Below are 16,662 nucleotides of genomic sequence, written 5' to 3'. Positions count from 1 at the left end.
CATACTCACAAAGAAAGCTTCCATAGAAATATTGCTAACCAAAGGATCCAAAAGCAACTCGACATCTATAAGACTCACACACAATATACATTTCAAGAACCTAATATATAGTAGATATGATACATGAAATCATCAAATTGTATTTACAAAACCTTGAGCTAAAACCGCCCAAAAAGTAGTGTCCAACTTATCTCCAATCAAAGATGACCTATGATGTGTCAAAACACATACCAACACATGTAACTCCCTCTTATAGCTCTTTTCTATGTCCAACAAATTTCCGCATTTTCCAATTTAGGAGATCCAACTTTCGGAGTCCATAACTTTTAATTCAAGAGGTGTATTGATGAACCATTTGAATTGTTAAAAAGTTTGTGGAGTGATCTATCAAGCTATAACTTGTCTTTCTAGCTATAACCACTTTCAAGCCCAAAATGGACTCTAAGTGCCTCAAAATTGACTTTAAAATTTAACAAAAAAAAGAAGGAAAAGTTCAATACTTGAAAAGCATACATGATCACGAGTCAAGACTTTACCAACATGTTCATTTGGCAATTCCTTAGCTTTGGGGAAAAAAAGCTACCCATCAATGCTCAAATGCAAACTTACTATAAATAGTTAAATTTTGTAATTGCAAGGTTAAGACATCTTTTTCCTAACAAGAAACCCTTAATTTGAGAGGAAAATCTTAGCTTGATAAAATCCAAATAGTAATTACATTTTATGTACTATCAATCAATTAGTACACCAAGATGGGATTGTAATGTTTCACTATTCTTGTCATTCATGAGTGCTAGCAAATCGCATTGCATATTTGTTTTGTGTATATGCCAAGTGCTTTGTGATTCTCACTCACCCAATGACCAATCCTCGACTTCCTTTACTTTTGTATGTCGCTCTACTTTACTCAAGGGTGCCAAAGTGACCCAACCATCCTAAACATCTAAAAAGTCATGTTATTTCGATTCCCAGTTTTTTGGTTGTAGAGAAAAAAAAAATTGAAATGAAATGTTTTTGAAATCACAATTGAAATGTTTAGACCACCATTCTCAATTTCATGATTGCCCCTTATTTATAGTCATGCTAATGGTTAGTGACATGTTTATATTTTCATCAACCAATGTTTTTCAAATTACTCCTATCAAACCTCGGAATTTTGTTTGTTATATAACAAATACTTGCAATTGTCCAATAATTAAACCAAAAAAAATTCTAGAAGCTAAAGACCATTTCAAATCGAAGTCTCTAATCTACCTTTTTTGACTTTTTATAGAGCCATGCTAGTAGTTAGTGACATGATTACATCTACCGTTTTTCAAATCACGTCTATCAAAACTAACAATTTTGTTTGTTATAAACGAATACTTTAGAATTCTCCAATAACTAAACCAAACACTTTTCTAGAAAGCAAAGGCCATCTCAAATCAATAATCTCTAACCTGTCTTTTTAACTCTTTAATTAATATTAAAGATGATCCATAAGAATCTATTAATGCTTACGTCACTATACATATTTTTAACATTTTTTTAAAAGTGAAAACCATCTCAAATCAATAATCTCTAACCCACTCTTTTTAACTCTTTCATTAGTATTAAAAAAGATTCAAAAGAGTCTATCAATGCTTACATCAATAAACATATTTTATTTAAGTGTCTTATCGTAAGTGTAGACTCCATTGCTCATGCTAGAATCTATAACAAAGAAACTATTGGTATCTAAGTTGAACAACTTATATTTATATTATAGATGTTCAATCATATAGCTTTAAATATACCCAATTCAGTCAAAAAAATGATTTGGATTTATCTTGACCAAGAGTTGGGTTTGGATAGAAGCTTGCGTGGATATCTACCTTAAATTATTTTATTGGACTTTAGTTACAATCCTAATAATTTTGGCAATTGAAAATTTATGATCTCTCACTTGTCTATCACCACTCATTGTTCTGCTGGGTCCAGGTGACCTCATCTCATCACTAACTGATATTACTAAATTCTCTTTCTATCTCACTACTAGGATCATATCTTATAGCAATTCGTTTACTATCATTCTTCAAGAGATTTGCTTCAAGATTTCAATTCATATTTCTCAGTACCCAATTCTAGACATCCAAGCATTTCTTTGTCTTATCATAAATAAGATCAATAAATCATTTTGTATTGAATAAAGAAAGCACAAGACTTTTGTCCAGTTCAGTCAAAAAACAGATATGTGCGTTGTCTTCTAGTTTAAACATTGACAGGGTTTCATCATATCTTTTGAAGGACCTATATGACCAAAATATATATAATCTCATTGGTCACATGAGTTCTAGTTCAATCTGAAGGCTTCCAAGTTATAGTGGAGCAAAATCTTCAAATAGTGGGATCTGCACTTAGTTTGTGAACTGCTTGTAATTAAAAACTGTCAATTACATCAAATGATATCAGCACAAGGTAGAGGACACCCACAAGGGTGATGAAGACTTTCACCCAATTCATACTTAAAAATTGGTAAAGCTTTTTTCTGCAGGTAATGCCAAGTGTAAACCCACTCCATTTGGAATTAAGACTGGCCAATGTTCCTCTCTACTATATATGGTAAGCCCTAAAATTGCAAAATCTTCCTAAGTCCAGTGTTCCCTTTATTGTCTTGGCCTATCCTGACCATCATTTATTTTCATTTATATAATTCTTTCAATGGGCAGCCATGGTTAATCTCTTTAGGGCTTTGTCATGTGCCCAACTTACAAAAATTCAATTTTTTGTAAAAATGGAGGTTCTTAAGTTCATTTCTAGCCTTGGATGGGTTTTCATTAGCTTTGGTGCCTTTTCCTCTTTCTCCCTACAATCTCAATTCCCTATTCATGTTTTCTCTATCACTCGGTTCCTCTTTTCTGGGATCACAATTTCCCAATCCTTGAATCCTCTTTCTGTGGCATTGGATTTCTCTGAGCATCGATTGTGCTTTCTCTCTTGCCGCCTCCTTTATTTTTGGTTTTTGGGCCCATGCTTTCAGATTTCCAATTAACCCTTTACCTTATAGGCAAATGGTATCATGCATTTCCAATCCCCTTTTTCTGATGGATTCCCCATTCCTCTCCTCATTCTTTCACATTCAATATCAAGCATTCCTATTCCTTGACCCACAACCACTTTCGCTCTTCTTGTGGATTTTCAAGGCTCACCATTCCTTCCTCCCAAAAGTGCACCTTGTAAATCGCAATTCCAAAATTTGATCCCCACTATTCCATTCATTGTTTTTCTTAAGGCTCTCACAATTCCATCCTACCTCTCTACTTTTTCCCCATGGTAGTAAGTATGCAAATTTCCCATCCCTTTCTCCTTTTCACACTTTCTCCTTTTAGCTCTTCAAGATTCCTAATACCAACATACATTAAGAAAACTATCATATGATATCCCAAACCACAAATCTTGTTCCTCCATTTCTTTAAGTCCAAACATTTCTTCAACATGTGAATTCCATGATTCCCAACTCCAAATCCATGATGGCACCTTGGTACCCAATTTTCCTAAGTCTCGTCTCTCAAGCTTACAAGATGTTTTTGACCATTTGAGCACTATTCAAGAATGAGTTTTTGTGGAACCTTGACAATTGAGCACATTGGTCCACATCCCTCAACATTTTTCGAGGCATCATTAATTATCAAAATCTTATGCAATAAACAATTACTACTATTTAATTCTAGCCACACTGTCATTAGCCTCCTCAAAAGCCCATATCCACATGCAAGCCCATATGGATAATTGTGCACCATAAATCCAAACCCTAGCCATTGTCCCTTGAGAATAGTAGGGCGGGATTGGCACCCGGAAATTTCCATTGAGGGGGAGTCGAATTGAGGGGACAGAGACATGACACAACGATTTTCCATTCTCAAACAACCCATATTCTCCACACTGAACCAGCATTTTATAGATTATCTGACCCCGAGCAATCCGAGTCATAAATGTACTCTTTGTACACAAGGACATTCTCACTACCTTACGTTACTGAACATCTAATCCAAAGAGGTTTATTTTATATGAAGATGATTAACACATTGAATGCCTCGACTCACAAAAGAATCCTACAACCCCCAATGAGATATCAAAATGCTTGTAATTGAAACATTATAAATACAAGGATGTAAGTTTCAAAGTACATCATTTTTGTTACTTCCAAGGGTTGTAAGTTTCAAAGTGTTGTCTAGGGTTTTAATTTCACAAATCCAATCTATTAGTTCAGTAAAACATTTTGTAAGTCCCAGGAAGGGTTACAAATGGCAGTTGTGCCTATAATTGAATGTCTCCATGGCGATTTGTAAATCTTCAAGCCTAGTTGTGGGTTTCCTCTAGCTACATTTTCTGACATGATTGTAACAAGGGTTTGATGATAATGACTATGTTTAAAATCATTGCAAAGCTTTTGAGGTGGCCATTCATTTGTTTCATGTGGGTTTTTGCAGCATTGGTATGGATTATTGAGTATGCTTAATTGTATGACAACATCTCTGATTCTTGTGCATGTAAGCATGTAGTTTCAACGGTGATTTGCAAGTGTGCCTTCTTTGCACTTTGGGACTTTGTTACCCATCAGAATAGGCATCAGACATGTAGGCTAATGATCAAACGCATAACTATCAAAATGCATATATGATACCTTTAGTAGTTTAGAAGTAGGTAAGAGTTCTATTTGAATTCATGATTATATGATTTTAACCTAAGGAATATTTTGAATAAACTGTAACAATTACACACATCTTGCACATGTACAATGATTATGTTTTTTTATACACTTAAAAAAGGGGGGTTTTACACAAAATCAATTAGTTTTTGTCATAGTGACAAACCTTTGGGTCATGCATACATTGGATATGGTTGTAATTGGCTAATGTTGCTTATTATCCTCTACCGGAACCCCCCTCAAGGATACCTCTCAGAACACTCTACTTGGTTTCACTGAGCCCAAAGCCAAAGGTGAGCATGCCCACTCCCAAGAATTAACGCATTCATGCCATTGTCTGATCACTGAGTCCTAGGCATCACCTACATTGACATTACCTGGCCTTGAGATTGGTGCAAGTCTTCAGTATCTGTGGGGAGGCACGTTTGATTGCTAACAGTGCCAAACCCTGAGCATAAGGTGATAGTGAGAATTAAGACTTTGTTCCTTAAAGAAGATAACCAATGGACACTCTGCCATATAAGTGATTTACTATAAAGTTTGAGGCACTGATGCTGCACTTCAAAAAACTTAAAGCAGAAAGCCCTGAACACCAAAGATGTACATTGTTCCTTTCAGCAGCTAACCATCATTTTGTGGCACTATACATTCAGCTGCCACTATATTTCTGATTATCCTCAAACATTTATCAAGTTTTTCTTCAAATCACTTTACAACCTACTTGTGTTGCACAAAACACATAAATGCTAAAATCAGGAACCATGCTCTGGGCTTTTCTTCCTCACAAGCTAAAAATGCTTCCAACTTGATAACTGCAACAATGGCTCCCTTTTACAAATGTCCCCCTAGGGTCCCTTTGGCTAAAGTTTTCTCCACTCGTTCTCCTGCAGCCATTTGGTGATCTTCCTCACAAGCTACAAATGCTTCCAACTTGTTAACTGCAACACTGGCTCCCTCAACGATTACCAAGAAATGTCCCCCGAGGGTCTCTTTGGCTAAAGTTTTCTCCACTCATTTTCCTGCAGCCATTGGTGATAACTTCATAATACTCATGGTGTCAACATGTAGTTTAATTCTTTGGAGAGGAATCATGTGTGGATAACACATTCTGTGGATAGTCAGATAATTCTTTCTTGTGGTGTAGCATGTAGTTAGTTCCTTCCAGCAGAATATATATATACTCTCCTCCAATTATATCATGTTAAGTTTTATACAATCTATATTTATAAGAACACAGTAAAATTCTCAGTCTACTACCTTAAGGACAAGCTTTGCTTATAAGGATTTTCTCATTCAAAAATCTAAATACAATTTATACTAATTTGAAAGAGGGAAAGAGGGTTTGATCGCCAACAATAGGGGGTATCTACTCTATACGTGAGTATAATTCTATGGCAAACTCCAAAATGAAAAAGTTGTCTTCAATCCTCATATGTTGAACTTAAAAATGAACTCTCGACCAAATATGAATCCGGTAAGGTCACCAAAAAGCATGCAATGTTTAAATCACAAGACACATATAACATTCACATATATTAGTACACTTGATTAAAAAACAAAAATAAATAAAAGATTAACAGCAAGCAGCATAGGAAGAGCTTGAGATTTAAATCTGCAACATTTGAGATGGGCATACATAAAAAGAATGGACCTATACAAAGACAAAACTTTCCCCATTCATGGTTTCAAAAAATTGTTCATCTCCAAAGCTGTACCTTTTCCGGTTCATGTTTTAAAAAATTGTTCATTTCCAAAAGCATGAATCCAACATTACAAAACTGTCAATTACATCAAAGAGGCTTATCCATCCACCGGATTCTGCAGCCTTGTTCTTCCAAGTGTTCAAATATACCTGGTGGTAGGAGCGATTTCAGATGTTTCAGAACTTTGATTTTCTTTAAGCTCTTACAAGCTAAAAGACCAAATGCAAAGGTATCTAAAGACACATTCCTGAGATGCACTAGCTTTATATTTTGCAAGCAACTGAGATTGGCTAATGCCAACATCCCAACATCTGAAATTGGACAGTATGAAATGTTTATCTGCATAGGGCACACCTTCCAAACTTCAACATCATCCTTGAAAGAAAAAAGGAAAAATATTGATAATCAGTGATGACATACAATCCCCACACAAAATAAATTACCTGTCTCAGGTTTTGGCAACAATGAACAAGAGTCACTAATCCCACATCATCAACACAACAGCACCTCTTGATATCTAACTCTACCAAATGCCTGCATCCCATGGCAATGGCAGAAAGTCCTGCAGAAGTTACATGAATACAACCTCGAATCTCAAGGTTGTGAAGCCCTTCAAGTTGAGAAAGAGATTTTAGTGATTCATCTGTGATCGCTATGCAATATGAGAGATTGCATATCTTCAACTTTGGGCAAGCACAGGCAATTGCTGCTAATCCAACATCACCAACTCCTGCCGACCTGCAAATTACAATATTCATAAGTAGAAACTTAAATTTGCTAATTCAAGGTCTCAAAATCTACCAGACACTGAAAAACAAATGAAAAATTAACAAAGTCAAAATTTCTATAATGACACTCTTCAAAAAGAAGTGCTACCGGTATAAATCAAGTTCTAGAAGATCTGAGCAGTGAGCACCAATATATGTTAATCCCTCATCAGATATACTTTCACATATTCCTAATTTTAAGGTAGTCAATTTCGAGCATCTGGAAATGAACTTCAATCCTGCACAAATATATAGCATTTAATTCTTACTACAGTACTACAAAGTACGTGCACTGACAATATGATTTGACAAATACATATCACGATAGTAAATAACCTAGCTATATTATCAATTTAAGTATCGAAAGAATGTTAAAGACCTGTATTGTTTATGCTAGAGTCGGTGAGGTCAAGGACTTCCAGAAAGTGACAGTTATCACCTAACACATTTAAGCTTGTCTCAGTGACCAAGCTACATGATTCCATCTTGAGACATGAAAGATTTGTGCAAGACATTCCAATGGCTGAAACAGCAACATCAGTGAGATTGTGGCAGCAGGTGAGGTCCACAATTCTCAAGTCTCTGCAACCTGCCACAAGTAAAGAAATTCCTTCATCTGTTGCACCACTACACTTACTTAAGCTTAGTTCCTGCAAATATTTGCAGCTCTTCCCAATAGACTCGAGCCCTGAGCTAGAAACTTCACAGCCATCAAATTTAATTGACTGGAGACTTTCAAACTTTTGCAAAGATGCAAAAATAGCACTTGTGACCTGCTGTTCACAAAATACACATTCACTTAATGAGACACCTGAAATAAGCTTATCAAAGTTAGGTCATGCAATCATCTAAAACTTACCGGAACACAATAGGCCAATGTAAGTTGCTGCAAGGGTATAGAACCACTTGTAACAGAGATTATGCCATTGCAACTCACATTCTGACACTTTGAAACGTCAAGTCTCTGTAAATATAGAATCATCCAAGTATCACATACTTATAACAGAAATTCTTGAAAATCCAAAATAATATCCAGTCTCAAAGTTTCGAGAACAAGCACAACAAGCTACACTCTGTCCAATTACAAAATTCGGTAAAGCGCATGCAAGAACATAACCAGCTATCATCAGCTTCCATGGTTATTGCACCATCCAACCCATTATCCTAAGATTGTCCAAAAACTAAAAGCTTTAAAAATACAATAGAAGAACATTACGTATAATTTACCAGTGAAAAAGTGAAATACAATTCCTAGGTTTTTAGAATGTTGGGCAGATATTTCCAATATTGATGCAATAACTTCCAACATACCTGCAACGATTTGCAGCCATCTTTGAGAAAATCAAGGCCTTCGTCATCTACTGAGACACAACCAACCAGTACCAAGGTCTCTAGGTACTCAAGCTGTGCTACAGAAGCTATAGATTTGTTTGTTATCTGCAACACAAAACGCTGGATTAATAGTATCCCTGAAAATCACCATAAACTTTAAGAGTTCAGCTCTTCCACACTACAATGTCAATAAATCCACATTTGCCCATTTAAAGGAAGAATGCTCCCTGATGATCAGCAATCCTAAGAATTTATAGAATGACCTTTTTAGTACCAGTAACATTCTCTTTTGCATAAAAGGTCAATAGTAATTTTCAACAATAATAAGGAAAAAATGCAGGCACATATGACCATGCATAGGATCTGTCAAACCGTTTCTCCAATTTTCATATTTCCAGAGCATACACTAATGAATTCTAACCTTTTTGAGGGCATTCTAATGGAATGGGCTCAGGCAAATCCATCAATAAGCTACATGTATGAACAGCACACAGAATAACAAATTGGCAATGAAGGATAGCTACACGTTTCAGGCTCAACAATTCTACAACAGAAGAAAATTCCTTTTTAGCCATAAAAGGAAGAAATATGTTCTATTATTATATTATATCACCAGCATTAGTACTGGTTAGTTCTATATATACTTGAACCTCTTAAATCCCTACTTTTGTAAACAGAACAACCTTGGCCTATCAATCAAAGATGAGGACTTGTCAACGTAGGACAGAAGGCAAATGCACCACGATGATGCCATTCACTATCTCCTCAGACTGGCCTAGTTTATCATACATATAAACACACCTTATAAATTATGTTTTAACGTATTTCTTCTAAGAAATCACTTAATATCATTTGGTCAGCAGACTACCATAAAATATTTTTGACCATGTTCTCTATCATGTGAGTAGCATCAGACAATGGACCTTGAAATAAAATTATAAAAGCATGTTTTGATAACTAGTTTTATTTTCCACAGAGAATTTGGATGGTTGGATTGAACTCTGCATACCTGTAAGTAAGAAAGATCAAGAAACCTAAGTTCTTTGCACTTAACAGCAACCATTTCAATGCCTGAATCAGATATCCCAACACACCATTTGAGATTCAAGTAACGGAGTTTACCACATCTCACTGCTATGCAAACCAAACCCAAGTCAGAAATTTGTTGGCACTTCACCAATTTCAGTGACTGCAGATTCTTGGCCTGAGAAATAGCATCAGCCTCTTTATCCCCAATTCTGGAGCAGCTAGAAAGATCAATTTCCACCAAGTTCTCGCAGCCTTTCGCCAGCATGAACAGGCCAATGTGACTAAAACAGCTCAGTTTAGAAAGATTTATAGAACGCAAATGCTGCCCTGATAATCTAGCTACCTGTTCCAGGCATTCGTCAGTGATCTGTGGGCACAGGGAAAAGTCTAAGTGCAGGAGGTTCCCATATCTCTCCAGAATCCTAGTTAACATTTTCCTTCTTAAGAGCTGCAATCTTTCCTTGCAAAGAGCTTCCAAATGATAAAAGTGCTTGCACACCAGAGACCATGATTTCCTGTCTGTGGGGCTCCTCACACTCCTCAGAATCCTCAAGAGAATATCATCTCCAAGGAGGCTTAGAATGCTCGCCATCTTGTTCATAGATTCTGATCCTTCAAATAAAGAACTGTGCAAACCTTAGACAGGGAAGCAGTGACAACCTAGCACACGGAATCTTAAAAGTCATAACTAAACCGAAAGGGCTTATTTTAGAACCAGATCACCAATGACAACAATAAACTAGAATGGCTTCTGCTTTAATATAAAAATAAAAGCCCACCTTGCATTGGCAGAAACAGAAATGAAAACCCATCTTGTTCAGTTAAAAATAGACATGAAACAACCAACTCTTCCTGCCAAAGATTTGCATACTTCATACATCATGACGTAGAACATGAAACCTTAAATCAAGTCAAGAATACAAACTTGTACTTCAAATCTGGAATTAAGAACACAAAATAAAATTGCAAAATTTTATTTCAAACTGAAAAAGCCTACTTATTGTAAGAAACCAAAATCCTGCCAAAGAGGACCTTGTAAGGCTTAATAACAGTGCAAAATCTTCAATATACCAAGAAAATAAATCAAAGCTCAGAAAATATATCCTAAAGAGAACAAACATTTCGTTTGAAACAATCCTTACTCAGTGCTAGGGCATCCCGGTAGCAAATGGACCATCCTAGGTTGGAGTCCTAGTTGGTTCTCAAAAATTTAACAAGGCATCAGAGCCAAAATAGGAGCCCCGACCATAGAAGTGCATCTTGAAGTGGAGGCATCGGTAGAAATCCACCTGGTTAATGCTAGTGGCCTAGATATTATTAGACACAGATTCAAATCACATTATTGGTGTGACTACCCAATAAATACGGCATCAACGAAAGCTTGTTGTAGAACATCCAACAGCATGTTGGAGAAGGCTTTGTTTTGACCCTAGCTGGTCCAAATAAATTTTACAGAGTTACCCGATCTTTATAAAAGGCGTGAGAATTCTGATACTACAACACACTGTCAAACTTAAACACCCCTTATAGTCACAACTCAGCACATTAAATCTCTTTTAATGAAAGCAAGAAAAAAAGGGGGGAAAAGAAAATGTAATTATAACAATCATGTCAAGAATGGCTTCGCCTCCAAAAAAATACTATAAAAAATTCAGATTCAAATTTATAATATTCAGATTCAAAGGAGTCGTCCTGCAATGGCTATGACTAGGTTAAAATTCCCTCACTGTAATAAGACGACCCGTCACATAAGAAAACCTACATTCCATGTTCGCAAATCCTAAAAATGAATTACAAACTCAATCTCACAGAGCCCAAAAGGCTACCCATAATCTCTCTCAACTACAATTTCCCAAACAAATCAAAACACCACAACCCATAAGCCAAATCCAATCCAAACTCAGGCTAAGTCATAAAAGATTAAACTGAACAAAGTAAAATTCTGTAACGGGTATCATTGATTTTCTCGGATTTATAAAGAACAAAAGAACCCACGCATCCAGCACACCTGTAAAGCCATTACACAGATACTCACAGATAAATTTATAGTACCTTTTATCGCTACGGTTGAACGAACCTGACCAACAACAAACACAGTACAGACATTTCATGTGCCCTCCAGCGCCTCTCTACCGCTTAACCTAATAATATAAAATTCAATCTCTGAAAGAACCAGACCAAATACAAAAAGCCAGAAATCAGGTATAAAGCACCACGGTTCTCACCTGCATCAATTATTACCTGCATTCCTTTGGCAGCTTGCCCTGACGGTCATATCAACTACCACCCAAAAATCCCAAACGACAGGCAGCCCCACTAGCCCTCCTACTGAAAAATAACACTCAATCCAACTTCCCCAGCAGAACTAGACTAGATGGGGTAAAACGATTGTCTTAGCAGTTGGAGGTACGTCATAGCGGTTGGTCACTCTATAAGCGACCACCTGACCACCCGCTGTGCCGGGAGCACGTACAGATCAGAGACCAGGGGAGAGGAATGATAGACATGGGACCCACTGCTTGCACCTCCCTCGATCATTTCGCTCTCCACTTTCATGCCTCATCTCCGTACGGCCCATCGTCAACACTCGTTCTAGATAGAGCTGTTCATTCTTTTTTAATTCACCATAAACATCACACGAGCCATAATTAGTATAACAAGCCTTAGTTTTTTCTGGTGTATTTAATGGCAGCGCGTTTAAAGCTTCCCAAATGTTCCAATTTGACCCGGAGTATAAGTGCTAATGATAGAAAATCCAGAGTCAAATTCCAGTTTCCTGTATTTTTAATGATAAGCGGATAGAATTAGAGGGACCCGTCAACGACATTCTTTTCGGGCACCTTTCTAACCTCAGGTTCAATGAAATGAAGGCCTCTCAACAACATTCTTTTCCTCCTTTCCTACCTTTAATATTATAAACGTGTTCTCTAATAAGATCATTTGAATGAGTTATTTAAGGAAATAAAAAAATAAATGGGGTAGCAAGTTAAGTGGGTTAAATTTGAGAATTTATGGTTAAGCATGCTGTAGAAGTTAAGTAGGCTTAATTGAGAATTCTATGGTTAAGCGCTCTTCATTGGAATAGTATGGGTGACCTTGTGGGAAAGCCCAATGTTTCACCTTTGTGAGCATCACTAAAATGCAATGAGTGTTAAGTGTATCATTTATGATTATCATAGGAGATGGATTTTTGTGAACCACTAATCATGAAATATGGATCAATGAGTTTGACTTGAAAACTGCACAAGTGAATATGATAGCAATATCATAATTTGACTTGATATGGAAAATATCTCTAACTTATCAATATGGTAATTTTGTAATGAAGATTTGCTTCAAATATCAAAATTTGACTTGATATGGAAAATATATCTAACTTATAATCAATATGGTAATTTTGTAATGAAGATTTGCTTCACCTCTTGAGCATCACTTAGGTGCAATGAGTGCTAAGTGTATCATTCATTATCATGAGAAATGGGTTCTTGTGGACCACTACTCATGAAATATGGGTCAATGAGTTCCACTCGAAAATTATACAGTTGAATCATAATAGCAATATCATAATTTGACTTAATATGGAAAATATCTCGTACTTATCAATATGGTAATTCTATAGCGAAGAATCATAATATTGAAAGAAACTTGATAATATGTTAATTGTTATGTTCTTTGATCCTTTAGAATGTTCACTCTCATAGATAATTAAAATTCCTACAGTTGTTCATTCATTCGCTATAGTAGATTTTGATGAACTTTCTTGAAAATATTGAAGAGAAACAAATGTATTGTATTATTAAGATTGAATGTGGTGTAGTGGCAAGTTGTTATAGTTGGAATATGTAGGGTGTTGTATAAAATATTTTAAACTTTTGAGAAAGAGTTCAGAGTAAGATATAATGTTTTTCATTTTTAAGCAATCGAGAAATAGTAAAATATTTATGAGAAATAGAGTTTGAAGTAAGATATAATGTTTTTCATTTTTGAGGGGTGGAGAAATAGTAGGTATGTTGACGTATAGGTTATCTTTGGTTTTGTAGAAGTTAAAAAAAATTATTTTATTTTAGTTGGGATATTTAAGGTGTTGTATTTAAGTCAGATTATATATATATATATATATATATATATATATATATATATATCTTTGTGTGTGTCACGTGAGTGTGCGTGCGCACGCACACATACACACAAATGTATGTATGTATGTACACACACACATATATGTATGTATGTATGTATGTATGTATACATACACATGCACACGCGCACGCGCGCGCGCACACACACACACACACGTCATGTATGTATGTAGAGGGCTAACTTGGATATTCACATGAGGTTAAGAGATTTTATAAACAAAAATATTATTGTCTAGGTGACTTAACATATGTGCAAGGGGCATATTATGGGTAAGGCATCATTGGACGCTTGGAATGAAATTGAAGAGAACCTATGATAATTCATGGCATTGTACTTTAAGATGTTTAAGAAGTGTGTGTGTGTGTGTGTGTGTGTGTGTGTGTGTGTGTGTGTGTGTGTGTGTGTGTGTGTGTGTGTGTGTGTGTGTGTGTGTGTGTGTGTGTGTGTGTGTGTGTGTGTGTGTTATTCTAGAAATATTCTTAGTTCATTTGAATGAGTTATATAAGGAGATAGAAAAATAAATGGGGTAGCAAGTTAAGTGGGCTTAATCTGGGAATTCTATGGTTAAGCGCACTTCAGTTGGAATAGTATGGGTGACCTTGTGGGAAAGCCCAATGTTTCACCTTTGTGAGCATCACTTAGATACAATGAGTGTTAAGTGTATCGTTCATTGTCATGAGAGATGGATTTTTGTGAACCACTAATCATGAAATATGGATCAATGAATTTGACTTGAAAACTGCACAAGTGAATATGATAGCAATATCATAATTTGACTTGATATGGAAAATATCTCTAACTTATCAATATGGTAATTTTTTAATGAAGATTTGCTTCAAATATCATAATTTGACTTGATATGGAAAATATATCTAACTTATAATCAATATGGTAATTTTGTAATGAAGATTTGCTTCACCTCTTGAGCATCACTTATATGCAATGAGTGCTAAGTGCATCATTAATTATCATTAGAAATGGATTCTTGTGGACCACTACTCATGAAATATGGGTCAATGAGTTCCACTCGAAAATTACACAATTGAACCATAATAGCAATATCATAATTTGACTTAATATGGAAAATATCTCGTACTTATCAATATGGTAATCTTGTAGCAAAGATTCATAATATTGAAAGAAACTTGATAATATGTTAATTGTTATATTCTTTGATCCTTTAGAATGTTCACTCTCATAGATAATTAAAATTCCTACATTTGTTCATTCATTTGCTATAGTAAATTTTGATGAACTTTCTTGAAAATATTGAAGAGAAACTAATATATTGTATCAAGATTGAATGCAGTAAGATATAGAGTGGAGTAAGATATAATCATTTTTAAGCAGTGTAGAAATAGTAAAATATTTTTGAGAAATAGAGTGGAGTAAGATATAATGTTTTTCATCTTTAAGGAGTGGATAAATAGTAAATATTTTTGAGAAATAGAGTTTGGAGTAAGATATAATGTTTTTCATTTTTAAGCAGTGGAGAAATAGTAAAATATTTTTGAGAAATAGAGTGGAGTAAGATATAATGTTTTTCATTTTTAAGGAGTGGAGAAATAGTAGGTATGTTGTCTTATAGGTTATCTTTGGTCTTGTAGAAGTTAAAAAAAATTATTTTATTTTAGTTGAGATATTTAAGATATTGTATTTCAGTCAAATTTAATATTTTGAATTATTTTTTTCATTTTTAAACATTGGAAAAATAGTAGGTATGTGGAAATTAAAAAAATTCTATTTTATTTTAGTTGGGATATTTAAAGTGCTATATTTAAGTCATATTGAATATTTTGAATTTAAAAACAAAAAAGCATAGAGGTTGAAGTAAAATATAATGTGTTTTTTTAGCAATGGAGAAATAGTAGGGTACGTTATTTTATAGTTTATCTTAGGTATTGTAGACGTTAAAAAATGTATTCTATTTTAATTTTGTTATTGGTGGTGTGTTAGATATTTAAGCCTTGTAGTTATTATAGAGATTGACTATGTCGTCCTCAGTACTTGAAAATTTTATTTATGACAATGTATTAGATCTTGTGGTCCTATAATTATTATAGAAATTAACAATGTGGACCCCACTACTTTGAAAAACTTTAATATTGACAATATATTAACCCTCAAGTATTGTAATTATTATATAATTGATTATTCTTACCACTTAAAATAACTTCAAACAAAATTTATCTAAAATATAATTAAATTTTATATAACTTAAATACAAGGTATCGATTTTTTCATAATGAAACCAATCAATGTTTAATAAATAGAATATACTTTCTTGAAATTAGAGAGAATGTATTAGTTTCATTTAAAAAGATTTTATAATAATGGCATTTGTCTACAAGCTACAAATATATCTTCATATTGAAATATGATTTTTATAACAATCTATAAATTCTTATAATAATAATATGTCAATTATCATATAAAAGAGAGGTAATTTGTTTTAAATATCAATATGGCTACAACTTCTAATAACATTATGTTAGGTAATAAATCAAATGTCTACAACTATGACGAATATAATTAAGCACTATAAATTTTTCTACCTTGATATTCATGAAGTTTAACATTCTTTACAATCATTTTCGTTGGAGTTCATGTCATAGGCAAAAGGAACTATAACAATCATGTCTGTTTAATTGTTACTTAATTGTACCTTCCAACCAATCAAAATATTTATTATTTATCTACTTTATTTACATTATTGAAAGAGTAAAATATGTTCATTATTTAATTACGATTCAACAAAAATATAATTTATCTCAATGATGCACAACGAGCAATGGGCGGAGGTTCGAATTTTTTGGGTTTTCAGAACAAGGTGGGAGGAGGCCCAATTTTTCTTAGGGCTCAGAACAAGGTCCCAAGGAATGAAAGATGGCAACAAGATGACAGTGTCCCATGGCAGGGTGGGGCAAGGCCTCAAAGCAGGGCTGCAGAGAACAGTAGATGGTGGCAAGGTTTTAGTGTCCCCCATCAGCCTCGCCAAGGACAATCAAAGGATGTCCCTCGTTCT

General features: G+C 34.7%; 1 protein-coding gene across 21 annotated transcripts; it reads right to left on the bottom strand.

Moving 5' to 3' along the window:
• Positions 1–6,318: 6,318 nt before the first annotated feature.
• Positions 6,319–12,324, bottom strand: LOC131056058 (F-box/LRR-repeat protein 3). Of its 21 annotated transcripts, XM_057990378.2 has the most exons (10): positions 11,723–11,738; positions 11,550–11,638; positions 10,277–10,349; positions 9,478–10,109; positions 8,448–8,573; positions 7,996–8,100; positions 7,516–7,912; positions 7,246–7,375; positions 6,813–7,107; positions 6,319–6,708 (listed from the first exon to the last, which is right to left on the bottom strand). In XM_057990378.2, exons 3-10 carry the CDS (start codon positions 10,281–10,283, stop codon positions 6,457–6,459), a joined length of 1,944 nt encoding a protein of 647 aa, XP_057846361.2. In that variant the 5' UTR covers positions 10,284–10,349; positions 11,550–11,638; positions 11,723–11,738; the 3' UTR covers positions 6,319–6,456. The 21 variants fall into 21 exon arrangements, with proteins under 21 accessions (XP_057846361.2, XP_057846356.2, XP_057846355.2 ...); XM_057990373.2 differs by lacking the exons at positions 10,277–10,349; positions 11,723–11,738 and adding an exon at positions 11,739–11,875 and having other exon boundaries at positions 9,478–10,123; XM_057990372.2 differs by lacking the exon at positions 10,277–10,349 and having other exon boundaries at positions 9,478–10,123; positions 11,723–11,860.
• Between the last annotated feature and the right edge of the window lie 4,338 nt (positions 12,325–16,662).

The sequence above is a fragment of the Cryptomeria japonica genome, chromosome 2, assembly GCF_030272615.1.
Source record: "Cryptomeria japonica chromosome 2, Sugi_1.0, whole genome shotgun sequence".
Taxonomy (NCBI): Eukaryota; Viridiplantae; Streptophyta; class Pinopsida; order Cupressales; family Cupressaceae; genus Cryptomeria; species Cryptomeria japonica.
This window is presented reverse-complemented; position numbering and strand designations above follow the sequence as displayed.

What these genes read in the sequence shown, in the direction of transcription:
- LOC131056058 (XM_057990367.2), bottom strand. Translation starts at nt 10,373, where the DNA reads ATGAAGTATGCAAATCTTTGGCAGGAAGAGTTGGTTGTTTCATGTCTA. An exon ending in TTGATCTTTCTTACTTACAG is followed by an intron (nt 8,574 to 9,477) that starts GTATGCAGAGTT and finishes TTTGTGTTGCAG; the next exon opens with ATAACAAACAAATCTATAGC. An exon ending in CTCTAGCATAAACAATACAG is followed by an intron (nt 7,376 to 7,515) that starts GTCTTTAACATT and finishes ATATTTGTGCAG; the next exon opens with GATTGAAGTTCATTTCCAGA.